At 39.8% G+C, this 26,719-nt stretch overlaps 1 protein-coding gene across 2 annotated transcripts in view; it reads right to left on the reverse strand.

Annotated features, from left to right (window-relative positions):
* frmd5b (FERM domain containing 5b) overlaps positions 1–26,719 on the reverse strand; it is a 67,277-nt gene that overhangs the window by 5,829 nt on the left and 34,729 nt on the right. For both annotated transcript variants that reach the window (XM_018666950.2, XM_018666951.1), the window contains exons 2-13: positions 14,454–14,558; positions 13,188–13,230; positions 12,961–13,039; positions 9,047–9,144; positions 7,040–7,163; positions 4,969–5,056; positions 4,683–4,771; positions 2,722–2,785; positions 2,186–2,277; positions 2,024–2,098; positions 1,624–1,692; positions 1,345–1,451 (exon numbers count right to left, since the gene is read on the reverse strand). In XM_018666950.2, coding sequence (XP_018522466.1) covers positions 1,345–1,451; positions 1,624–1,692; positions 2,024–2,098; positions 2,186–2,277; positions 2,722–2,785; positions 4,683–4,771; positions 4,969–5,056; positions 7,040–7,163; positions 9,047–9,144; positions 12,961–13,039; positions 13,188–13,230; positions 14,454–14,558 — 1,033 coding nt within the window. The remainder of the gene's footprint in view (positions 1–1,344; positions 1,452–1,623; positions 1,693–2,023; positions 2,099–2,185; positions 2,278–2,721; positions 2,786–4,682; positions 4,772–4,968; positions 5,057–7,039; positions 7,164–9,046; positions 9,145–12,960; positions 13,040–13,187; positions 13,231–14,453; positions 14,559–26,719) is intronic.

The raw sequence follows: 26,719 nt of genomic DNA on the forward strand, positions 1-26,719 counted from the left end.
ACGGACAGAGAGTGAAAGACAAGGCACAGGAATGTGGTCCACTTGTGCCACAGTTCACCTCACCCCCCCCCCCCCCCCCCCCGGCCCATGCCCCTGCTGTTCAGCCGTGACACACACGGCATGGCCGCTGACAGCAGGAGCTATTTTCAGTCTGAGATATTATTACCAGTGGAAATACCAGCACAGACACAGCAACGGGACAAAACACATGGGATTTGCTACACTGTTACAACAGTGGGGTGCAATGTCAGAGCCTGTTCTCCACGTCAGTGACAAGAGGGGGTCTTGTGTGACAAAAGACCTTTTTTGGTTGTGAACAGACTGTAAGTTTATTTAGTTTTATTCAGGCTGGTCAGCTAACAGCAAACCTACTCAGACAGCACTGGTAAAAGGTTAATAGCCTGTTGGAGGGAAGAGGGTACAGTAAGTGCCCTTTATAAACTGACAGGATGACTTTCTCATGTCAAAATAATGCCTGAGGCCACTGGCTGATGGGTGCTCCCTGAGTGAATATGCGTGTGTTTCAGAAAGCGCACATCCAAGATAAAAAGAGTGAGATATACAAATAGACCGTTCATAAGGACAGAGTGTGTGAGTGTATAAAAACTGAGAGAGAGTCAAAATGGACCCCAGAAATTTCACGCTGTGGGTGTGTAATCCATGGTGGATCAAGTCACATCAACTAAGAGAGAGAGATCCCCAACCCGAGGCACCACAGGGGCTCTGGGTATGATGAAAGATTGGAGAAATTACTATTTGATTAAATAATAATAATAACAATGATAAAAAACAAATGGGGTGAATATAAACACCTCATAAAGAAGTTCGGAAAGTTCAGAGCTGTCTGTTCAGCATGTGGATTTTTGACTTTAGCCATTAAACGAAGACAATCCACGCATGAAGTCAGCTGTAACAGCACTAAGTGCTGAAACTGAGAGTGCCTGAAAACCTGTAAGCAAGTGAGCTAGAGAAGTCTGAACAATAGCTAAAGGTTATGGATAAATGTCTGAAATATGTAGATTGCTAAAAGTAATGAATAAACAATAAGTGTAGATAATAACTGATAAGTGGTTGATGGATAATGGATAATAATGAATTTACTTCATTGTCAGTTATGTTCCCAGTGGTGCCCATACAAACATGACCAAACCTACACTGACAATTTTTGTTGTTGTATAACATTCAGTTTAAAATGAATTGGGTACAGCTTAAAGAGAACATCCACTGCACCCTTTACCTCCCATCAACATGCCAAATGCTTTTATTATCCAGCCACACTATTTTTAGTTAAGTATTTCACTACTCCTTTCTGTGTGTGTGTGTGTGTGTGTGTGTGTGTTTGACCTTCCATGATGGAGATGTGTACAGCTCTTCGTCGGGTCCTGGGCACGCTGGTCAAACGAGGGCCGTGGGTGATGGATGGACAGCTCCTACTTGGCACCATGCCAGCCCTGCACAAACACACACACATACACATGAACACACATAGAAACATATCCATATGGACCACCATGTACACACAGGTAAGCAAGAATGCATAAACACTACATAAAAGGTATAAATCATTCATAACAAGTAATCAATCAATAAATTGCACCATTTAACTGATACAGGAAATCTTACCTGTGAATCTCAGGGGGATCTCTTTTAATTTTGGCACTTTGTTCCATTACTTCCTTTGCAACCTTCCCACTGAGAAAACAAAGGAAAAGAAAATCTGTTAAATCTGTGATTTAAACAAAATGTGACCTCTGGAACAAGCACTGCTATACCAAGGATATGTGTGTACAATTCTTTTTAACCAATGTCCTGGAAAAAACTCACACAGGATGTTTTCAGTATGTAAATATGTACTTAATATTCCCAAAGTCTACATCTATAAAGTGTAGACTATGTGCAATTGACTGGCGATCCATACAGGGTGTATCCTGTCTCTCGCCCAATGTCAGCTGAGATAGGCTCCAGCCCCCCCCCGACCCTTAAGCAGTGTAGATAATGGATGGATGGATGTGTCATTTGATACCTGTATCTGAAACGACTACCCTTGAAGAAGAGGTTACTACTGGACACAGTGCGGACTTGACTTGACTTCTCCAACCTGTGAGTGAATGGGGAGAAAAATGGTAAATACAGTGATGAACTTCAAGGAAAGTATGTTCTTATGTTGACAAGTCCTGTGACTCACTTGTAGAAGGCCTGATTCTCGACTCCACACTTCCACAGATGCTTACAGGCCTCAGGTGTAGGTGCAAAGTAAGTGAGTATGATTTTCTTATCCTGTAAGAATAAGAATTATCTGATACTGATGGACACCAATATTTGGATTATCTTAGAGCTTACAAAAGTATTCTTCAAATGGTTATTTTCAAAACATTTTTACTGTCTGTCTGTATAGTCCCTCCTGACATTTGAGCTCTCAGATTTACTAAGCTCCTGGCTACAGGGTATTATCACCCATCTGCCAAGGCGACCCCTCAAGAATCTGGACTTGTAGAAAATACATTATATTAACCACCTTTCACACAGTATGTTTACTATGCTCTTTTGCATGATAAAACACAAGGCTAACACACATTTCTGTCCAATTATTTCCCAGTTACTTCTAGATTACTTTGGCTCCCCGGTGACAGTGTCTCCATGCATAAAACAAGGCTGCACTCATTTAACTTCCTGAGCTCCACAGGCCAGAAAAAGCAGTGTTTTAATAATTAATATGCATACCTCCTTCTGATTTGCATATATATGGAATGTCTTTGCTTCAAACTTGAGTTTGGTCACCTCCTCCCTGAGATACAGAGACAGAACAAAAGCCAGATGGACAGAGAGGAAAGAATGATGGGAGATGGAAACAGAGCAAGGCAAAAATGAGAGACAGGTGGAAGCAGAACGAAAAAGAGAAAGGCAGGAGGAAGAAAGGAAGAAGGGAGAAACAGAAATGGACATAGGTGCTAAAATATTAACTGTGGCTGGAGGCAAATGAATAAGCCCGACAGTCTTTCATTTCTGTGTAGAAAAGTCTAGACACATTGATTACAGATTACAAGAATTCCAAATTACAACAATAAGCTGCGAGAAGTTGAAAAAACATATTTCTACAACAACACAACAACAAAAAACTGCAGTTTTTCACAGCTGGTTGACTCAGCTGTCTTGAAAAGGTTACTAATATCCTCTCGCACAGATCACTGGTTACTTGTTTCTTTGGCTTCCATTTTTTTTGTTTTGATTTTTGGTTCTTGAACACGTGAACAGAATCAATCAAATGTATCTTCTCAAGACAAACTTACACATTCATTTTTACTGGCTCATACAGTCAGTTAGAACTAAAGAAGCCTTTTGGATGAGAGGTGAAACATCTTCAAAAACTTGAAGCAAGTCCAGCTTTTGTATGGCACTTAGAAATACCATGACCTGGATGACTGAGAATCTTCACAGATATTACACTTTTACAGTTTAAACTCTTGTCATATTTACACAAATCTAGATTTGAATACCAACCCTACATCTATTTTCTGTCTTCCACAACATTGCACGTGAGATATCTGGTCTCCCAGGCATTTTATGAAATGATTGATTGTATTATTACATTTGATCAGTGCAGGATCAAAAATCGAAACCCTAAAGACAATGAAATAAATATGAGATGTTTGGACCAACAGTTTGGATTCAGAAGACTTGGATTATTCCACACAAGCTGTTTGCAGTAATTTTTAGGGATTTTCTTTTTTTCCTTTTCTGGCATCTTAAACTTAATTGTCTGAAGCACGTCTGTTACTTTGAAGAAGAGTATAGCTGATCAATCCTAACTCACTTGCAGTTTATTATACAGACAAACACTCAAAAAAACCTGCTGTCTTAAAAATAACTATGGGACAGAACACATGCTAGATTGGTTTGACTCAAGTGCTGGGTTTTACCATTTAACCCAGAATACTGGGTTGTTCATTTGACCCAACCTTGTGAGTGAAATGAACTCTCTTGCTGGGTTAAATATTCCCCATACACTGGGTTATTTCTTTCATTACTATTAACTGTTTAGTAGGAAATGCTGGTGCGTAAAGTAACTATCACTAATTCCACATCAATATTAAATTTGTGATTAAACTGCAATGCCCCACCAATTGTATTCTAACAATGAAGTGAGCTTAATATCATGCTGTTACCCCCACTTATAAAAAACATAGGTATAGTTTTTATATTGTCAATCCTGCCCTCTGTGTGTTGTGAGAATCTCTGACTGCAAGAGATCTAGAGCATTTGACAGTGGCTGAGTGTGAAGATGAATGAACCGGAAGCTGGGTTAAAGTAACCCAGTGACTCAGCATGAGCACCCCAACAGTGCGTTTACAGCACAGAGAGTATATACCCCAAACAACCCAGAATTACAACCCTGCATGTGTTTATAGAAACAACCCAGCACTTTCTTTGAGTGTAGAAACTTTTGCTGGCACTCGGCTTTGTACAAGCTGTTAATGCAGGAAGGATGTATGTTCATTCTTTGAACTGTGTGTAGAAGGACACTTTATAATATAAGCTACTTAAAATATTAGTAACTGTTTCATATGCATACAGCTGCAAAGTCTGGCAGTCAAGTAGCTCAAAACATACAAACATGATGCCTTGCTGCTTTCTACTATGCATGTCCATACCATGTCCAGTTTTATCTGATCCTATGTACTCACCATTTGAGAAAATGGACCCTTCTGTTTCCTTGCAGCACAGTGAATCCAAAAGGAGTGAAAGCCAGAAAAGCTGGGTTGCCAGACACATCCTGACAGGAACACAAACACATGATTTTTGTTATCGTAGAATCAGATTTTTTAATTATAGTGAGATTATATTTTCTTGTAAATTTCATACATGGATAAAGTAGACTCAAGAGAGCAGTATAACACATTAATTAGATTTGCTAACTCATAATTTGTACAAGCTCATAATTACAGAGGAAATGTGTTTCTTAAAGACCACCTTGCATGGATGAGGGTCCACTCCATATGTCTCCAGCATCTGAGCCTTCTGGAGGAAGTTGAGCTCTGATGTTTCAGGAGTCTGACCTCTGGGAGATAAGAAACAATAATACAATGTTGACCAGCTTCTGTCACAACTGTCTGTCACCAAAGAGAGGGTGTCATTTGACTGAAAGTTTGTGCTTATTTTTGCTAAATAAGCTGTAAACCGTGAGTTTTTAGTGTGAAATCAGAATTTTGGACTGAACTAGAAAAATACATCATATGAATGGTTTGGACCTGGTCCCCATTACATTTCAAACATAAAACGTTTAGGTTGTTGACTGTAGTGTCAATGAAAATACAACCCATAATAGACACTGACACTTTTGTACATGTGTAAGGAAAGTTACTCTGTATTACTACTCATTTAGGGAAAATTCATGATGGATCATTAGTATCATTAGTAGAACTAACAACATGTTTTGCCCTCAGTGCTCCAGCAGAGAGCATTTACCTCCCAGGAGGAAATCTGAGCTGGTTATCTTCTCTTGATAATCAAATATGGTCATTGTGTCAAACGAATGAAGCTATGGCTGACTCATATTTCATAAGCCTGTCTGATCCTATTTGTCCCAGGTCAAAGACTAATGTTCTTACAGCAGCTGTACTCAGAGGTTGGGTACTGACCAAAAGAAATAAAGGATTAAAAATCAGTCTGCTGTCTTTTTAATCCTTACTGAGACTGGTTTGTGAGTATAATTAGTCTTAGTCAAAAAGCCTGGCTCTGTAGTCTTGAATTCTGCCAACATCATGATCATTTTTTTTTTTTTAATAAAATGGTTTCAGGCTAAACTTTTTCCTGTGCTAACACACAACTATAAAGACATGCATTTGTTTGTTCAAAACTGTTGTCAAATACAAAGGTGGAGATAAGCAATAGAGGGCAGTGTAGGATCAAATCTACCACCAGGGCCTGTGTCCACTGGGTTTGTATATAGGTATTTGTATGTGTATGAGGCAGAGCTAGAGGAAGACAATTGGGAAAAAAGAGAGGTTCTAGTGAGAGTCAAGTCAATGAATTACACAATTCAAGATTGTGCGTTATAATCTTATATCCATGAGTACATGTAGATGTTGTTGGGCTTACCCTCTCACCTCTGTGCAATGATATTTGCATGTAATGGTTCAGCTAATTAAAAAAGCCATCAACTATGAAGATTGACCAAGAAGACAAGGTTAGAAGCTTCTATCTGTGCTCACCTCTTACAATGTCCAACCTTTATTCTATTCCACACAAGCTTTGCCTATGACAGGGCTCTGTAGGCTAAAGCCAGATGCGTACGCTGCTTACTTTCGGAGACAAGGCTGTGAGCTTGGCCCACACTGTCTGGCACCCTTCCACCTTCAGGTCAAGAAAGCAAAGCAACCTTAACTGAACCTGACTGACCACCACAAATTCATATCAATGTAAAAACTGTACCAAGAGGAGCCTAAAAACATTACCATGCAGGAGACAAATAATCCAGAGGTGTCAGCGTTTGCCAAACTCTACCAATCTGAGGAACTGGAAACCTGGTAGAGCTGCTTTTGCTGACTATACAGCAGGACTCATACACCAAGACCCATTTGAAAGTACAAAAAAATGTACCCATGGGAGGGGGCAAAGTGTCTGACATGATGGCTTTACTCATGTAGAAGAATGAGTGCGGACTGTGACAACCTGCACATCTCCACCTGAGATCTGTCCAGCACCATGGTCATCACTAGCAGACTGACACATCCAGTTCCAGGCATGTGTAGCAGTGAGTGTTTGTCCTAAACCCATACATTAAAATTCTAGTATGCTGCTCAACAGAGGCAAGCCTATAGAGCCGGTTACAAAGCAAAGGCACAGGTACTCACAAGCCAAATTGACACAAGTGATTACTCAGCACAATAAGTAGCCACTGACATTCACTTTTGTTTCCAATGAGTGTCTGATGAGTTTAAAAGGCACTGTATAAGCACAGTGTGTAGGAGCTATAAGTCAGGTGTGCTTCCATGATGCCTGCACTGTGGCTGCTATGGGACATGGACAGGTGTCACCTTACATCAGCTCAGTCTTGTGGATCTCAGCAATCCGCCGCTCCAGTTTCTCTGAGTGCTTGGGGAAGAACTGGAACTTGGAGCTGTAGCCCTCTGGGTGTTTCCCGGGGTCATAGTCACCAATTTCAGCTGGAAAATGGGAAAAGAGGAGATGGAAGGAAGGAAAAGTTAAGGATGACTTTTTGTTTGACTTAAGACCCAATAACCCACTTTATATCCAAATCAAGTAAATACCTAAGGCATCAACCTGGACTAAAGGAGAAAAGTTGTTTGTACATCCACTAAATCTTCACTCAAATCTTTGGAATGAACACAAACTGTTTTCTAACTTTGCGCTTCTGTTCCAACACTCAAACACATTGATAAGCTAGCTACTGCTGCTTGGTTCATGGGTTGTTGATATTTGCTCAGTTTTACCAGAATCAGGTGCTCTGAACGTGAAGCCACATAATATCTACTAAAGAAAAAAACTAACATGCAGAGTTAGTTTCATGGGTAAAACTAAATAAAAATGTATAATTCCACGAACATTTGAATCATATGTGATGCATAAACACATCAGGTGGTTAGGAGATATTTTTTCTGCTATGAGCAATTGTTGACGGTGGGCAGACGGCTCATAGATTAAATAAAAAGTTGCTGCAATTACAAAAGTCAAATTTTGATAAGAAACATTTTTTGATGAAAAAACTATTTCATGAACATTTGTTGTAATCTAAATGATTAAATTCTCCTCTACCAAGGGCATGTTTCACTTTAATCTTTATATGTGGTCGTCCTGATCAAAACAGTGCATGGTATTCAAAGATAATATGTCAGTAAAAGCGCATGAAAAAGAGAAATGCTCACAGTAGTCATTTGCAGAATACACGAGGCAAAGACCAAGAAATCAAAAGGTTCTGAATGCACCAGTACATACCAAATAGGCCAAGGCTGATACAGAGGAGCCTCAACCATCATCATCCTTACAGTTTACACTATATGCACAGTGGACATTATTGATTCACATTTTTTGACAGTTTGCCAGTGTCTAAGAGTGCTTATATAAGCCAGAAAAACCTGGTGAAGAAATGCTTTAAGCAAGGGAAGGCTCAGGCAGCCACTGATTTGTCAAGGCAGAAAGTGTATTCCCCTTTCTTTATATAATCAGTTGATCTCAAGCATAAATTAATATATAAATAGTTACATATGTGCCTGCATACGTAGGCATAACAAGTGAGCCGATATCAACCTGTATCATCGAGCATTTTGATGTCCTGCCTTCTTGGAAGGGCCACACAAGAGACACTTATGAACATTTAGGTTTAGAGATAACTGGACCAGGATAACCAGGATAACTGGTTGGCAAGGTGCATGACAGGTGAACTGCTCCTTAATGCATCTCGCTTCTCAGCATATTGATGAGCCAAAATGACCCAAGGAGCTAAAATCAACTTTTGTGCAACACTGTGAGATTTTTAAAACTGCTTTTTGTGGTGCTAAGTGTGAAAAAAGCGTATTCAATTCAAGGTAAAAACAGCAAATTCAGATTCTCAAGGTCTCATCAAACAACAACGATGTACGAGCCTTCAACCTCTGCTTGCACATTTGCACACACCCACACAATATATCTACACACATGGGGGAATGTAAGCACACACACACACACACACACACACACACTTACACAACTGTCAAGTGTTTATTAACAAGCCTGGGTCATGTGGAAATCATAAAGAGTCTCAAACTTTATGAAAATGATATACAGTTGTATGTAGCAGACACACATCTGTCAGAGGAAATATAGTAATTACAGTTGTAGTTTGTGGTGATGATTCACAGATGAGGATCACAACAATGGAGGATGAGGGCAGTCCTCACTGAAATTAAATCAGCTACTTCCCATCAAAACAATTTTTGAGAAATAACTGGTTTAAATGCACTAGTCAAATTGTTTCACTGCTTGTGTTTTTTGAGAGCTGCTTGAAAATTAAGGTGCAGAAGTCTGGTGGAAATGACCACACTGTCAATACCTTGTAATATGTAGGCAGCCAATAGAGCAGCATCTGATGTCTTGCACAGGAGGCGACCATGGTAGAGATCCCTCTTAACCTGCAGGAAGACGAGATATCTGTGGGGTAGAACACAAATAAACTAATTTGGGTCATTATTTAGATATGATCAATGTATTGGCAGTTCTTTTCTTGGCAACAACTTAATGTGGCTATGGGATTGTTAGGAGAGGAAATCTCCTTACTTAGTAAGTCAGAACCTAGGACTAAGGTTTAAAACAAGGCTATGACAGTCGTGCTAGCAGCTCTGTGAGGCTGTACTTCAACACAGCAGTGCTTTGGGCTAAATTGCTACTGCTAAAATACTCACAGTGGCAATGCTAACATAAACAGGTACAAGTTTTTCTATGTTTGCCATGCCAGTTTAGCAAGTTAGCATGCTTTACAAAAATTAGCACAACACACACAAGTACAATTGTGGCTAATGGAAGAATGTCATTAGTTTTTCAAGTATTTTGGCATAAACCAAAGTTGTGGACAATTTTTAATTCTGACTTGATGTTAGCACAAAGTCAGGGAATCACCAAAACGACCAAGAATTATTTTCTGGGAACCATTACCGTTAAGCAAAATTTTTATGAGAATTTTATGAAGCCATGCCATCGGCCAAGCTAGCATGGCTACTTACTGGACACTGCTAACACTAACACTACAACAAATTTGGTTAAAAAACAAAAAAAAACCCTAATGTGTAAGGGCTTTGTGGTCAAAATGCTGTCGTCAAAAATAACAACAACAACGACAACAACAAAAAAATCATGATAATAACATAGGTGCCTTGTGTTTACTGGCCTACCTTAGATGCTATATTTGTGGCTATTAAAGACATGTTGCAATTCCTTGTAGCCCCACACAGTGAAGTGGAAAATAAATGTAGCTTGTGACAACACCATTAGCCTAGAGCCCTTTTACAACCCATTTATAATTAATTTCTACAATTTAGAAAAAAATTAATGAATGTGTGATTGGCAATCTGATTGGCAAGTTTTCTCCTGCAACATTAGACACAAGAACGTTGCCTGCATGGAGGCAGAACTCGACCTAAAGCATATAATCATTCTGAGAATTGACAGTAATTTAAAATATGATTGCTGGTTCACACTGAAGTCTACTGGGAGCAACTCAATCTTCTGGTCTCCTCCACAACATCCAGAGATTACTCATATGTCAGTTTTCCCGCCCAGCATTCATTTCATACACCTGTGATTCTGCTTGTCTCCAAGCAGCAAAGCAATAAATAGTATAGCAGCATTACGCATTGCTATAAAAAATGTCAAAGCAGAGTTAATGTGTTGAGCATTTTTACATTAGAGAATGCACCACCTGATGATATTGCCTGATGTCTGATGTAAGTTACACATTATGTGTAACTGTCTATGGGCTCAATTTATACAATGTGTTCTGATCCCAAGATTATCAGTAGTGACAAGGAAATTGCACAAGAGCACTCCAGTGGAGGATCCCCATTCAAATATGGATCGGGGTCACCAATATGAAGTGGAATAATGAATCAGTCAGACACGATCTCAGCAGCCTTTGGGAATTTATTGAACATAGACACAGCTCCAATTGTAATTCAGCAGTGCCTAAGACAATTCTGAACTCAGACTTGCTCCAGGGTGTTTTTATATGTGTGAATGACGTAAGGCTATCTTACCACATGAGTGTGTGTGTGTACGCATGGGGCAGCATCCTGTCATTAGATCTCCGTGCGTGCTTTTCAGGGAATTCTCCAATACAGAAAGTGCCCCCCCCACTTGCCATGTGCCTATCTCACACTTCTTCTAAAACAGGATGGTTGTGAAATAATATATAAAAATTTAAACCTAAAAATCCAACATAAAAACCCATGTGAAATGTTGTTACCTTTCATCTTCTTGCTTATACACGTTTGTGTGTCTGTGAAAGCCTCCAGCCAGAACAGATGGTGAAAGACGGAGGAGCTTTCCCCTCGCCAGGGCTCTGCTCTATCAAGGAGAGCTGGATTGCGAATGAGAGATTTCATTGCGTGGCAACCAGTCGAGAGATGCGATTTAGACGGATCTGCGCGCTCAGTAGCTCTCTGGCTCACTCCTCACAGCAGTTTGTTCAGCTGTCAAGGATGCCACACACATAACAGTAGTGGCGAGGAGTGTCATGACACTGTAGCTTGTAAAAAATAAGCCTGCACACAGGCTCACTATATGGAGCTGTGGTCTTTCTTTTGTAGCTGCATCACAGCGTACCATTTCAGTTACGACAAGTTTATATTCAAAATAATGTACTTCAGATTACTTTAAAAGACGCTTACTTTTGCTCAATAAAAACCAGACTTCTAAGTATGAACTGAAAGAATTCTCAGTATTACTCTTTAAAACCTCCACTAAACTGCAGTGCTATTATTCATTTTTCAATTATCTAAAAGCTGGCTGCAGAGGCATAAAATAATGACAGTAAAATATAAGAATACTTTTGATCTGATTTTATGAGACAATGATGTTAATAGAGAGGCAGAAGATAGAGCCATCCCCAGTTGTTCAATAAAATCACTCTCCATGCGCCACTGAGACTGATTTTATTTATATCTTCCGACTTGCTTTGTTCTATGTCAGCACTTCTAGACTGTGGTTACGACCCCCCCCCCCCCCCAAAAAAAATAAAAAATAAAAAATAGTAATATGTGTGATGTAATCATCCCCAGATGGATGTAAGAAGTTTATTAAGAGGTAAACTATGTTGAATTTCTGTTTTAATAATGTGAGTCGGACCCTTAAAATCCAATCTCAGATTTTACATGGCTGTCTAAACTCTTCACCTTCTATGTTTGACCAGAGTCAATGAGGAGAATCCACTAAAACCAAAGTGTTGGCTGAAAAATGAACACAAATGTGCCCTTTTGGTTTGTTGCCTTCTTGTTTTTGTTACGGTTGACGCCAAATGAAAATACTAGAAGATGACAGTTCACATCCAGTCTGTCTTTTCAGTTCTGTAATTGCTTATCCAATCTCAGTATAAACACACATCATGACCTCTTACTCGGGCATATAGAACAACTGTAATTTGCTCCTGACTACCTCCTACTTCAGGGTTTGATTTTTCTCCCCATTACTCTACGAGACATCTCTTCTTCACATGTTGTTTGGTACCAGTGGTGAATGGACAAACAAAAACAACAGGTAGCTGCTGTGAATAAACAGAAGTGCAATACCAGAGGAAAAACAATATCACATGGATTTCTAAGGATGTTCTGGCTGTCTGTGGAAACATTTGCAAAAAATATTTTGATATTATTGCATGTTTGTTGCAGAAAACTGAGAACTTACTCAGCTCCCTTGAAAACATTGGTGCCAATCTGCATTACACAAGCTACAATTTACAACATGAAATCATTTCCTCCTCTGTTAATGCCTGTTTGTGCAGTTAATTACACAACTTCTTTTCCTGCTGTTTTAGCAATGTTTCCCATATTTTCCTCCATGTGAATGCACGATGGCAGATACGGAATGTAGCAGGTCTGTCACTCAGAGGGACTGTGGTTACCTCTGTGCACACTGACATCATGTACATACCCTCTTTAGTTCATCAGTCAAATTAAATGGCTGTGCTCGAGAAGACATATTGCACACTGACAAACTAGTGACAAACATGGCTAATTACGCCTTCGTCAAAACACCGCTCAACTCCACTGCCTCTTGTGCAATGTGCTTGTAATGTATGATTGGTTTAACTCAACTGGAGATGCAAAACAATCCACTGAAGAGACATGAACATGTCACTAACCTCAGTTTTCAGAACTGAAAATTGAGACATGCAAAGTTTGCCAGACCCAAATTCAACTTCCTTCTCTAAACTCCACCCTCCCCGCCTGCTGCAGCTAAGCTGTCTTAAAATCTCACCTGGTGATTTCCTCTTTCAGGGCAGCAGGGTCAGGTGGGTAAAACTTGACACGCAAACACATAGTGAATGGAGGCTGAGCTGCAGAAGAAAGACAAAAATATTTTCTAAATTTCTAAATTCTGATGTTGTTGTGGTTTTCTTGTCAGTTTTGCCACCTTTATGGGCATTTTAGAAGTGGATTTAACCTATATAAACACTGGTCAGGCATGTCAAATCAAATACTTACATTTCATTTGTTTGGCAATTGACTTTGTAAACTCCAACCAGTGCTGAAAGGGAGAGAAAAAGAAGTAAAGACTTGCACTTTGGACACTGAATCTTTAGCTGCTAAACTGCCAGTCTGTGGTCTGATTGCTCAGCAGCTGAGCATGATGACTTGTAATCTATAGCTGGAAAGCACAGTAGAATTACTCCCAGCTCCTCGCCTTCTGTTTATTTAAACTACCTCCAACGCAGTCACCATGCAGAGAGGAGATGAAAGAATCGGGGGAGTGCTGTTTTCTGTCAGAGTGCTAAATATCTCAAGTCGAAACTGACTCTAATCAGCGAGATGATGACACGCTGACAGTAATTGGCCACTGCACCGCAGAATGATGCTACACCGCCTTTGTTAACTTTTTGGTTTTTAGCAACACCTGCATTCACATCTTCTCAAAATGTCTCTCTGCTGGCTGACATCTTAGCTACTGAAATGCAGAGAGAATTTGCAAAGCGTACAAACATTTTCAAGTCCTGCAAGCATTCATAATCCTATTCACAGTTCAAAAGTGCATGATAAACAAATACTCAGTTCAAGCTCTGCAAATTCACCACGGACTGTGTTAATTTCTGTGACTGATATTCATATCAATTAAAGGGGCTGGCCTCTCACCAGCTTGCATAATTGACCTGCAGACCTACCTGCCTGTGCTGAATATTTATGCTGTGGGGGAAAAAAAGACTCATTGGACCAGTTAGACCAGGCATTTATACCTAACAGCCTCTAATAAAGTATCTGTCACTGCCTCTGAGATCTCATTGATAATCTGCTCTACCTGGTGATCTACAGACTCTAAAAAACAGAGTAGAGATGGTTAATGACTGACTGGAAGAGCTACAGAGCTACAGAGCTTTATAACAGTGGCCTCTTGTATCAGCTTCACAGGATCCCCCCTGGGCCTTTTAAGACTTACATCTGAATACAGTTATCATCCTTTAAATAAAGACTACAACATAAAATGACAATATAAAATGTATTTTATGGGATAAAAGATCTGCTCTGTTAGCTTTTATGCATAAATAATTAACTTTTTCAAGGGAGCAAATCATGTAGTTTGTGTGAAGACATTTTTAATTAAAGGCAACAAAAGACCAATTTATTCTCACAAATGATCAATGAAGTAAACTGAGGTTCCTGTGAGTGGAAAAACTTTAGAGGCTAATATCTACCGTTGATGTCACACTATGCAATTCTGTGATTTAGTTGGGTTTTTTATTAAAAATTAATACTCACCCTCTGCTTGTCTGGGTCAACATATCTAATGCCAAAGTAGTCCTTCTCCAGCAGGTTGAGATGGTGGCAAATGAGGTCGAACAGGTACTGCCCCTTGGCATCCCGCTGAAAGAGAAGTAATATGAGAAAATTCATAAAATGTACTTGCTGTTGAGGGACACTGGAGAGAAAGAAACTGGAAACAACATTTTCATCCTCTCCATCACAATATTTGCATATTCACTGATACAGTTAATGAATCCCCAGCAGATCAATGGTGGGTACATGTGAACGCTCAGCTCCACTGTCTCCAGAGTTTATGGGACAAAACATTTGCTCCATTACCTTGTATACAGAATCAGAGATAGGCAGAGCAACAAACAACAGTTTACAGAACATACTGATAGTGTTACATTAAATCATTTCCTTCCCTTCTCATCAAGAAGTTTTTTTTATTTTTATTTTTTATTTTTTTGAGTTTCTGAGAAGTCAAAACGGCCACCAGAAAGTGTTTTAATATTTCACTACCCTCAAGGGAGATATATGAGGGCTATCAAATATTCATATCGAGGCAGCAGCCATCTGTGAAAGCTTTGAGAAATTTCTGCTGCAGAAAAAGACCTGGGAAAGCAGCGAGACAAGGTGTAGGGGAAGGAAAAGGTAGCCTTTGTCATGCAAAGCAGTGCAAAAATCTGATCCTTACAGATATATTACTACAGTTGTTATCATCATTAAAGAATCTGGAAATACATTGTTTACCTTTCGTTAGCTAAGAAAACAAAAACTAAGGGATATTGGAAAACCAAATTCAAATATATTGTGCTAGATCTGATGTGACAGTGAAGAGTAAACTCAAAATGAACAGGGCCTCGCATAAAGCTGCATCTGCCCCAGAAGACTCATTAAAACCTGTTTTGTAATGGAGTTCTTATTTAGATTTAACTGTGACAATAAGGTACATGGCAACAAGGCTGGCTGCCACTAATGCAAAACAAAACATGAGCCAGTAATTGGTGCTTTACTGCAAAGTCAGCAGAATTTAACTCTGAACCAAGATACTGCCATTTATCAAAATAGCTGTAGCCCCCCCCAGGCTTGTTGTATAGATAGCAGGTGAGGAAGCGCACACACACACACACACACACACACACACACACACACACACACACACAGACTACAGCTCAGTGTCATAAGCTGAAACTGTACTGAGCAGGTCCAAAAGCTCGCTGTTCTGATGAATGAGATGTTTCACATTCATCGGCTGAAGGTGGAAGGTTCCTCTGTGCTCAGCTAAAGACACATACCAGTAGGAGTTTGTGACATTACAACTAATTTTGCAGTAAACTGTGGTTCAGTATAAAACTTATACAAGTGTGATGTGGAAACTTGAAACCTCCAGTGCACACACACTGGTATTGTTTCAGTGAGGTGCTGAAATGTTCATTAGTTACATTTTGAAATGCACTATATTAGCATATTTATGGACTCTGAGGGAGATGGAATAGATGTAAAAAATTTTAACCAGGTTATTACATTTTTCTGTGGAAAAACCATATCAGACACACATTATTATTCCAGAGTAGTCTTTTATATCTTAAAACATGTCTAAGGGGGTAATCTCTTCTAGGGTGTGTCACCAAGGAGACTTGTGCATGCCTGTGCAGTGAGTGTGTTCACATCCAGTGGGAATTTCTGTACCATGTACACTATACATATAGAATCTAGCTTTCCCTCTTCAGTGGTAGAGGACACTATAAAATATCCTACTCTGCCCTTTCAAAGAGACACTGTGTTCACATAAGTGACACAAAACTGCACAGTCAGAGAAAGTCAAATGCAGATATACGAGAACGGAAGGGGGCAACTGAGAAGAGAAAGACAAAACCAAATAAAGAGAGGGAAAGAAAACAGAGAAAGGAGAGTGAGAGAGAGAACAAGCAAGGCCAGTTGACACTGATCTGTCCCTATACAGCATGCCGCAGCTCAGCAATCAAAAAGAGAGAGGAGGAGAATAGCTGCATGGAAGGACTGGCCTATGTATGAACCATTTTCAGATACGATTCCTGCTGACACACATAAGACAATGTGAGAATCTCTGTGATGAAGCCGGTTCACACTTCTGTTTCACTCAATATCAGATCAAATGACAGAACAAACATCCCTCAGGCAACATGTGGTATAACATTGTCAGGGCACCTTAGGATTAAAGTTATTGCCCTTCTTTGGATTGGGTTAAACCTGTTTTATTGTCAAAGAGCAATGTTGTCAGGGGTTGCTTAGAACAAAATTAAAAATAAAAAAAAAAAGATATTAAATTTTCACTCCATGCACTGTGTTTGTGTTCAGCTCAGCCTGTGAACTACCAGAAACTCCAGTCGCTCCTGTTATTTCCCTCCAGCCTCTTTCCTCTCCCTCCTTCCTCTCATCTCCACACGTTTGTGAAGCAGATTCATAAATCCCCAGGATTTTTCACTCAAATTCAAGTTGACAAGTTGAAACATTTTCAAGGAGTCCTCGTGTCAACTCATGCTGCTCTGGCAAATTTGCGTCTAATTGCGTCTTTCCATTGACTGTGTAAACAATCATGCCACCTCTAAAATTTGCTTCGCCTTCTGTCTGAACCCAATTTGTCTTGTCTCAGTCCTGTCACATATTCCGTATCTGCTTGTGCCAGCACTTCATTGAAGCTACCGTGTATCACACATATTGAAATATTCAAAACCAAAATGTGACTTGCATTTAAATTAAATGTACAAACTTGTGCAATACTGAGGGAATTGGGGGACACACACAATTCATTAAGGATAAATCTCAGTTTCTATAACTCAACCCAAAGTGACTCAACCAAAGCACAACCCAACATAGACCTATCAGGTCCAGCTGTGTCAAACAGTGCACTGGTCAGACCTTTCCCAGGATGGTGACCCTCCATCTCCTCTGTCAGTGTATCTGTATGTCACTGTCACGACACACACCCTGACACACCAGGACAGGCCTGCTGAGTAGCCAGGCAGCAAAAATAGAAACGCACACATCCATGTGCAGTCTCTCTCTCTCTCTCACACACACACACACACACACACACCCAGACATGCACACAAGGAGTCTCAATCCTTCTTGCTCTATTATAAGTGTCTGTGGTACACCTGTGAAACCTCTAGATCCACAACATTTTCAGAGCCTGTACCTCCCACTCACTCCATCTGCTGTGCACTGTAGTGTAAACTACAGCGAAGTCCAAAAAAGCCTTCCCAATTAATCATGTTGTTACTGTGTGTCTCCTCCTCTGTGTGCACCGATGTGTTTGTATAAGAAATGCCTAAATGTGTGTGTGTGTGTGTGTGTCTGTCTTTTTGTCTGTGTGCGTGTGTGTGTGTGTGTGTGTCTATGTGTGAGAAATCGAGAGATAAGTTGCTGATGATCCAAGTTAGTAGTTATCAAAGAACAACAGAGACGCAGGGCAATTTATCTCAGTCCAACACTTTAGAAAATTAATGAAAAAGGATTTAATGCATTGATAGAAACCATTCATGAACAATACTGAACTCCTGGGGAAAAAAAGAAAAAGTCTCACTCGCAAGCTGCAGTGCTTTTTATAGCAGCTGCAGCTTACACAAACACAATTTCTACAATGGATTTATCAGCTGCTACAACAGATTTTAAACGCTACGACTCAATAAAGAGCTTCTGATCTTGAGTCTTCTATTGTGCATTACAATGAGTGCAGGTAATCCTATTGTTCCTGGTAATTTACCTGACTCTGCACCCTGATGCAGTTTGTAATGACGAGATCGAAGCGCGCTGTAACTTTGCTCTGTGCTGCTGATTGTCTTGCTTGACTAAACAGCGCTAGAATAAAGCAGCAGAGTGACTCTTGCACATATGTAGGCAGCTGGCCAAACACTTGTAATGTATATGTGGTATTGCGTTGCATACTGATGAGACACACTGAACTTCAGTGAGCTGACCGGGGCTCCACTGGGACACGAGGGCAGGTTCTGAGGCAGAAACATTATCGATCAGAAGTTAAGTGTTCCTCAACATCCTTATGGGATTTAAACCCAGAGCCAAGCTGCAATACACTGGTGGCTGCATAGAGGAAATACTATATGTTGCCAGTTAAAGCTGTGTTTTATTGTTTTTGAGTAGATAAACTGCAGATCTATTATGCGGTTTCTGGTCATGTGATTTCAGTGTGGGAATTGCTTCTCTCACTGTCCCTACCATAGGTTTTATTGCTGTGGGGGAAATAATAAGATCCATGCTATCTTTGGATTAAAACCCTTTTATTGGCAAAACAGGGAATGAGGAAATAAAATAACTTGCTATTGAGATAAACGGCCATGCAGTTTAGAACTACAATACAATACAATACAATAGGGTTTGTTTCATACTCAGCATAAGGACTTTACTCAGACTGCAGTGTAAAGATATATGCACCCCATTGTGCATATATCTGCAACCACTAATCAATGTAAGTATCCAATACAGTACAAAACTGAAGGTGCCACTTGCATTAACCTTGACATTTCAGGTGGGCAAGTGTCCCATTTTATTTTTGTTATAAACTTTTAAAAGAGGAAGAAAAATCGCAAAAAAGACTAAAGGTTTTCATTTGACAGCTGAGTACTGTAGTGAGGCTGTAGTAATTGGGCTTTAAAATGAGATTCATTGAGTTGAGTTTTAATCAGTAATGCTACATCACATTTTAGAGTAAACAAAGCGTGGCTTAAACACAGTCTACTGACATCTCATCACGTTACGTTACAGAGAATCGGAACTGTTAATGAGCTTAATGTCAGCCTGTTTTCCTATGGGTTCATTTGGAATTAATCTGTACTGACATAAAGTCGCAAACAGACTTCAGCAAAAGAAATAAGAAGCAGCTGACGTGAATTTCTGTTTATTTCATGCAAACAATGTGCCCAATAGACTGTTTTCATGCTTCTCCACAAGTCAAGGATCGAGAGGTAGATTCCTTCTAATCTGCTGAAGTCACTAAATGTCCCCAAGTCTTACACATTATAGGCCAGCTGGCTGATGGCCCTATAGTTTGGGCTGATCTGTGAAATTTTTCCCACAACATTTTTACACTGTTTTTGAAAAATGGTATTTCACACCATCACACTCAGTTGCCAAAACCAACTTCCCAGAGTAATTAAACTCATTCATCAACTACTATTCAAACTCACTCCGAGTACAGCCGTATGTTGTGTAGAGATTCAAGAGAGTGCCTCACGTTGCTAATGTTGTCATATTTCTTACTAAAATACATATCGTGATAAACATATCTGCCATACGAGCTTGCCCAAATATAAGCAAAACCCCCCGAATAATCACAGCAAACAAACAGCACTTAGTACAATGTCATGTTATGGCACTATGTATGCTGGCAGCTTTGAAAAACAATAATAAAATGAAGGAGCTGGGGCATGATTACCTTGTCAGCTTCCATTCACTTCATGGGGAAGTCATTAAGGTGTGGTATTTGATTTAATTGGTCTTCCCAGATCAGGACAAATGGATGGCCTGGAGGCCCTGCTCTCTACATGTTGTGTACTTGTGCAAGTATGGGTGAGATTGCTTGTACCTTAGATTACAACTTTAGGAGACAGAATAATCTTAATACCTCTTGGATGTGGATTTTAACAGAGGCGGGTTAAGCTATAGTATCAGCCTTCAAGATTGCCTGAGGGATTCAAGAATCAGCAGAGGCAGTATCAGCAGACCTTCAGACTTCAGCAAGCTTTTGAGCTCAAAGAGGCAAAATCTTAACTGGGGAAGAAGAGGAGGCCTTGGAGAGGGACTCAAAGAAAGACATCAAAGAGGTTCTGGTAAACTGAAAGAGGAGACACAGCTTCATGCAGGCTGCCCTGGCAGGTGGGGCTTGTGGTTCCCACCCTTTGGGAAGATGCCTAATGAGTAAGCTCCTTCTATCAGCCCTCCCAGTAAAGATTATGGCAGGGTAGCAGAGAAGAGAGTACCACTACCACCAAATTCAAAAGGAGCAGTGCAGTGTATCATACATTTGTGGTACAGAAAAGGGATCAACTCTACTCTTGCAAGGACAGTGGAGGACTCATGGAAGTTTAAACAACCAGTCAACACATACTTTGTGGAGCTGATGAAGGCTTATGACTCTGTCCCTTGGGGTGTCTAGTTGAGCCATTGGGTCTTTATATAACCAGAGCAGCTATAGCACAGCAGTATATGTTTACATCATTGGCGGTAACACAAGGGGATTTTAAGTGGGTGCCGCAATCTGCCAGGGGTGTAACTTGCCACCTCATAGTAAAACTTAAGGATGGACGTAGTGGTTGAGGATTGACAGAGGGCTATTACAGTGTGTGTATATGTGGATTCTTGTGGTATAGGACTAAGATAAAGCTCTACATTCACCCTTAGGGAAGAATATTATTTTTAGGGAATACCCTCTGGCATAGAGTAAAGAACTCAGAAACCAGAAAGCTCAGAGTAGAACTGCTGCAACTTGGAGTTGCAAGAAGCCAGTTGAGGTGGTTTGGGCATCTGATCAGATGGATGACTGAGACGTCCAGCAGGTATGAGAACCTGTCATAGCAGTAGTATTAGTAGTGGCAGTTACTGTAGTATAATTTGTATACCTCTGTGTGCACATGTTCATGTATGTAATATGTTTCTTATTAGACTTACGTGATATGTTAGTGATAATAGTTTAGGGGTGTGTAGAGCGCGCAGCCTTGATATTAGCCACAGTGACTCATGGGTAAATGAGATTAGTGCAGGCCTGTCAGTGGGAGAGGAATGTATTAAACAAGCAGAGGCCTGTAAGTGCTTTATGGAAGCACGCGCAGCGTTTCATCACAGCTACAATAAAAGTGATAAACGGAGAGCTGGAAATAACCCAGACTGGGGCCAAATGATCACTGTGGTCCTTCGTGGAGCGTCAGCAGCAGCACGCCGCTCTCTCAGCCTGGCCAGGCCTTGCGTCAGATTAATTATTGAGAGGGGTTCCATATCAGCTTGGGAAACACCACATCAATAAATGATGGTGTCATTTTAAGCTAGAAGATGGAAATTGCAACAACTGAGCAAATGGTCCTGGTCTTCTATAGTAGGGTCTGGCAACGCTGGTGCTCGACGATGTTTTGTTTTAGTTTTGTATTGACATAGGGTTCTTAGCTACTGGGCACAGGATTAAGTCAAACAATGGTATATGGTGGTCTTTAACAACACCCACTTCTTTGGTGCTCAATCACAGTGTTGATAGTTAGCATATCTCAGTGCCCCACTGCATGATCTTGATGCTGATTTTTACTGCTCTTAAAAGTTCCTGCCTCCAAGACTGCCAGCAGCAAAGCCTGTAAATGGCTTACTATAATCTTATGATATGGTAATGTGTACTTTCCATACTCTAGAGAGCAGGCACAGAAGCGACAGACTGCAGTGGATGCTGCTGTCAGTCAGCAGCTGAATAGTATTAGAAAATTTATGTTCAACATGCCTTCCTGGGCAACTGAAAGGGAGCAATAAATCAGTTATATTACAATGCTGTCTGCAGATATGTTGAGTGATTATTTGTGTTATGTTGTGTATACATTTTGACTTACTTCAAACTAATGAATGGCAGGAACCAAAACCGTAGTGATGTAACGATGGTGCATACATTTAAATAGACCAGTGATGTGCACTGTAGTCTAAAGAGGTTTTAATTTGGTCTCTCTCAGTATTTACATAACAGAGCTGAAATGAGTTAACAAATTAGCATAATATGAAATATTAACAGTCCAGAAAAGGAGAGCTCTTTCCCTCTGTATTTCCATGTTTTAGGTCCTCGTGTTAAGCTAAGCTAGCTTCTGAATACGGCTTCATATTTAAGAGTGAGAGTGGTGTCACGCAGCTCATCTTAACTCCCAGTCAGAAAGTGAAAACTGAAAATATTCCATTAACAATGGTCTGTAAATTAAAGTGAGGATAGCAGGATAGCATTCCTACATGCTGGATTTCATTGATGCAGCATGAATTAACATGTTAGTCAGGCAGATAGAGACTGTGTGCTACTCTGAGGAATCTCTTTGAAACAGTGGGAAGTAAAAAAGATAGCAAAAAATGTATCTCAGCATCCCATGAACTCCAAGTTAACTGGGGCAGTGTGAATAAAACCCTGCTCAGTGATAATGATCCAGGGATGACTCATGCCTCTGCTTATGGATAAGGCTCCCTCCTTTGAAATTTCAGAAAACTGTAAGAGATTGGATCTTTATTTAGCTGCACAGCCATTACTTTGCATTTGGCTGCATGCTGGTGATTCATTATTGTTTCATAGCACTGTGGCAATTATTTAAATTGCCCAGGCTATATTGCTGAATTTAACCTCAACATAACTCAAGAAACATTGTGGATAAAATAATGTTGGTAAAATATCTATTTTATGTGCCTGGGCGTCCACTGTGTAATTGCACTAACATTTTAATTTACTTTCAAGTGAGGTATTTTAGCTTTTCTTGAGCAGACCTTTTTATGTTTATACAGTAAAACAGAATTTTACTTCCAGCTCTGACAATGAAACCTCACCTTGTGTACAAAGTTAGCAGATAACTGTCTCTAAATAATAGTTTGATGACAATGATGAGATGACTGATAACGAAGCTAAAAGTACAATAGCCAGGACTGTGGAGCTAGCTGGAGGCGATTAGCTTAGCTCAAAGATTGGAAGCAAGCGGAAACAGTTAGCCTGGCTCTCTCCAAAGTTCAAAAATACAACTACCAGCTCTGTGATTAATCAATTCACACATTAATATGTTTAATCCCCACACAAACAGATATAGTTCTGTCTTTATGCTAAGCTAGGCTAATCACCTCCTGGCTTTAGCTTCATACTTAGTGCAGACATGAGAGAGGCATGCATCTAATTCTTGGCAAGAAAGTGAATTAGTGTATTTCATAAAATGCCAAATTAACTGTTTTCATAACCTCACAAAACCATGAGGTAGTTTTTGTTCCCTGTTGTTGAATAAGATGATCATGTTTTTTGTTGTTTCCACAAGGTTATTCTGAGTTTATTTACAAATGTGTGCTACTAGTTCATGATTGCAGAACTTAATACATCAAAAAATCTTACCCCAAGATTTCTATGGATGTTTTGTTTCTAATGAAACACAGAATCATGCACCAAGAGTTGTACATGATGTACAGAGCAGTCACCTCGTGTTAAGAATTGTATTTTACTAAACTTGCACCAGGTTTTGCATCCTTAAAGACAGACTCTCCTTCAGAATAAAATGTTCTTCAAACAAAAGAGCCCACTAATGTTCAACGTATTACCAACCTGTGAGACACCAACATGCTTTCATCAGGTATGACGTTATTTGACTACATATTCTGTTTGATACACCTCTTCCACTGGTGTTTTATGTTCACTCACATGCCCCTAAAAACCCCTCAGCTGCTAGAAGGAAAGACAGCGATCCTCTTAAAAAGATGTTCACTGTCAGCAGGCTGCCATCTTATTGCCCTTGAAGTGGCCCAGTGGGACTCAGCCATGCTGGGACTGCATTCACAATCACTGCTCAGTTGTGTAAATCCTTTCTCATTTAGATAGAGGCCCGTGCTCCTGGGGGGCTCCATTACAGCAATGCCACACTGGAGAAGTGGCCCTGAGAGCAGGAAACCCATAAGAGTTATAGGCGCAACCATACCCTGAGAGCTTGCCACTGCACTGGTAAGGGATGTTTTTGGATCTAGGGACATTGGATGGAGGAGAGGTAAAGGAAGGTGACTGTAGTGCACTGATGGTAAGTAGGAAGGGAAAAGAACAGAAAGCACTAGAGCAAAAAGAAAGACATAAAGTGTCTTGTTGCCCCAGTTGAGCAGTCTCTCCGGCTTTTCACCAGGAAAAGGGCAGTGATGTGAATGACATAAAAAGAACCCAAACCACTGAGCACCTGTTCTCTCTGTCCTTCCTTTAACCCTCCAGCTCGAGGGACTGAGCAGTGCACTCACTCAAGAAACTTCCAGCTTTAGATAAAACTCTATAAAAGTTTTTAATATTTATTTATTTTTTATTTATTTATTTTTTTTACCCTTTTTACATACTTTGGTTGATTTAGTGGTTGATTTTTGGGTGAACATGTTATCCCTATAGCAGTGTGTTGGCAAACAAAACATGAGCACCCCTACCTTCAAACAATTGTCAGCCAGCTTTCATCTGGTCTACATACCCCTTAAATCTAGCTCTAGAATCCTCTGTCAAGGTATTATATCGAAAGCTCTATGTGTTGGTAAAAAATTATGACAACACACACATCTCAAGCAAGCAGCTACAAACAAATGATCAGAAGAAAGCATGTGTCAATGGTCTGCGGCCATGAAATATAAAACAAGCTGTTATGTCGTAAAAACAAGAATATACAGACCATGGAAATGTTTTATCATCAAGAGAGAGTGCAGCTGAATTGTTGTTCACTGTAGACAAAGGTGAGAGTTGGTGGCGTGTCTGGCATTAAAATGAGCTCTGCAGCAATGTATGCCCAGTCAACATTTTCACTGTAGGCTTAAAAACACACAGCAAGTGAGAAATGTCTCCACAGGGGAAAATAATGTTGTTGTTTTTGTTTTATTTGCAGGCAATCTGAAGACAGTTTGACTGTGATAAATTATTTTTTTGAATGTCTGCCAACTGAACACAACATGGTTGTACAGTACATCAGAGAAAGAACGTCAGAGGTGTACAAAGTTTTTTGGTGGTTTCAGATGTTTAAAATGCAAACAGGATAGATGATGATGTTGATTATTGAAGATCACAGTTAGTAAATATATACATCTTGAATATGTGGATCACATTCCAGGGACTGGTTTCTGCAACAGATGCACTATCAGCGGTAATTGAGAGTGCTTTTTGCCTAAACCTCCTGTCTTTGTTATTTAATAGTACATGGGTGGTATGACATTAACAGATACACCAAGGACAGAGCGTACAGGTTCAATAAAACTGGCACCTCCAGGCATATCATGCCATTGCCTCCAGCAGAGATAAAACACATTCACTAGAAACTTTATGCTAACTCTGGGGTCCAACTAGCTGGTTACTCTAACTGTTTCTTCTTTTCCCTCTCATGTTTAGATGTGAAATGTGTTATTTCATGCTATTTTAGCTGATAGAAAGCACGATTCAACTTCGCCTACAGCTTATCTGTAATACATCAACTGTAGAAAAATATATGCATGTGTTTAGCTGAATAAAACAAAGTTTTAGTTTTGCAGTTATTTTAGTGTCAATCTTCACAAATTATGAACTTAAACATGTTTTTAAAAATTGATGTGAAAAGGCCCTTTCTAACTATAATATCACATTCATCACTCTGAAAGCATAATATAATCAGAAATAATTTAAAGGTCATGTTCCTGTGTATTATATATATTTCATGTATAGTATTGATCAACAGTGATGTCATTTCCACTTCCAAAAAGCACTGGAGACAACTGTGGCCTCAAGATATTACTATCATGTATTTTGTCTCCCATTAAAATATTGCTGTCATTCTGAACTGAGCCTTTTAAGAAATGAGGTGACACTCTAAATTGGATTCACTAAACTGTGCCAAAAATCTAGAACATTGCTCCTGTTCACAAGAGACTTTTTGCAAATGGAAATATAATGTCCTCCACACTTTCTTATTCTCAGGTTTTCTGCACAACACTCATTTTAGTGTCGGAGCTCATATAAACATACAACTGCAATTACTAACCACTACACCTGCAATTCATGTTTGTTACTGAGATCAAGAAGACCAAACTTAATTTATGGTAGAACGACAATAGCGTAATCTGTTTTGTCATTGTATCAGGTGTGTTTCCCTTAGTGTAGTTTAAGCATCACTGCAAAGTGACACACCCGATACCTGCACCATCTGGTATCTGTCAGGGTGTAAAACGGTGCTAGAAGACTCACAGACGCCTCAGACAGACCTCAATAGAAAGCTCATTACAGCAGGGCTCGCACTCAAATAAAAACTGGGTAAACAAAAAATAACCCATCATTCATCTTCAGTCCAATTATGTTGACAGTATAATATTGTCTTGCATGCATAATGATGGTAAGCTGGTTCGTTCAGGAGCCCCTGTGATTGTGACAGATATTAGCAGAGACGTGTTCGCAACTCAACAAACTGAACTTTGCAGCAGCAGCAGATTTCATGGCACTCTATTCCCTACAGCAAAGTTGCTACAGTGCCAAAAATGTTTGGGGCATGGATTTGATGGGGAATTTACAGGACTGCCTTTATTTCAATTTGTAATCTGATCCTACA

This window comes from Lates calcarifer, linkage group LG2, assembly GCF_001640805.2.
Source record: "Lates calcarifer isolate ASB-BC8 linkage group LG2, TLL_Latcal_v3, whole genome shotgun sequence".
In the NCBI taxonomy this organism is placed as follows: domain Eukaryota; kingdom Metazoa; phylum Chordata; class Actinopteri; family Centropomidae; genus Lates; species Lates calcarifer.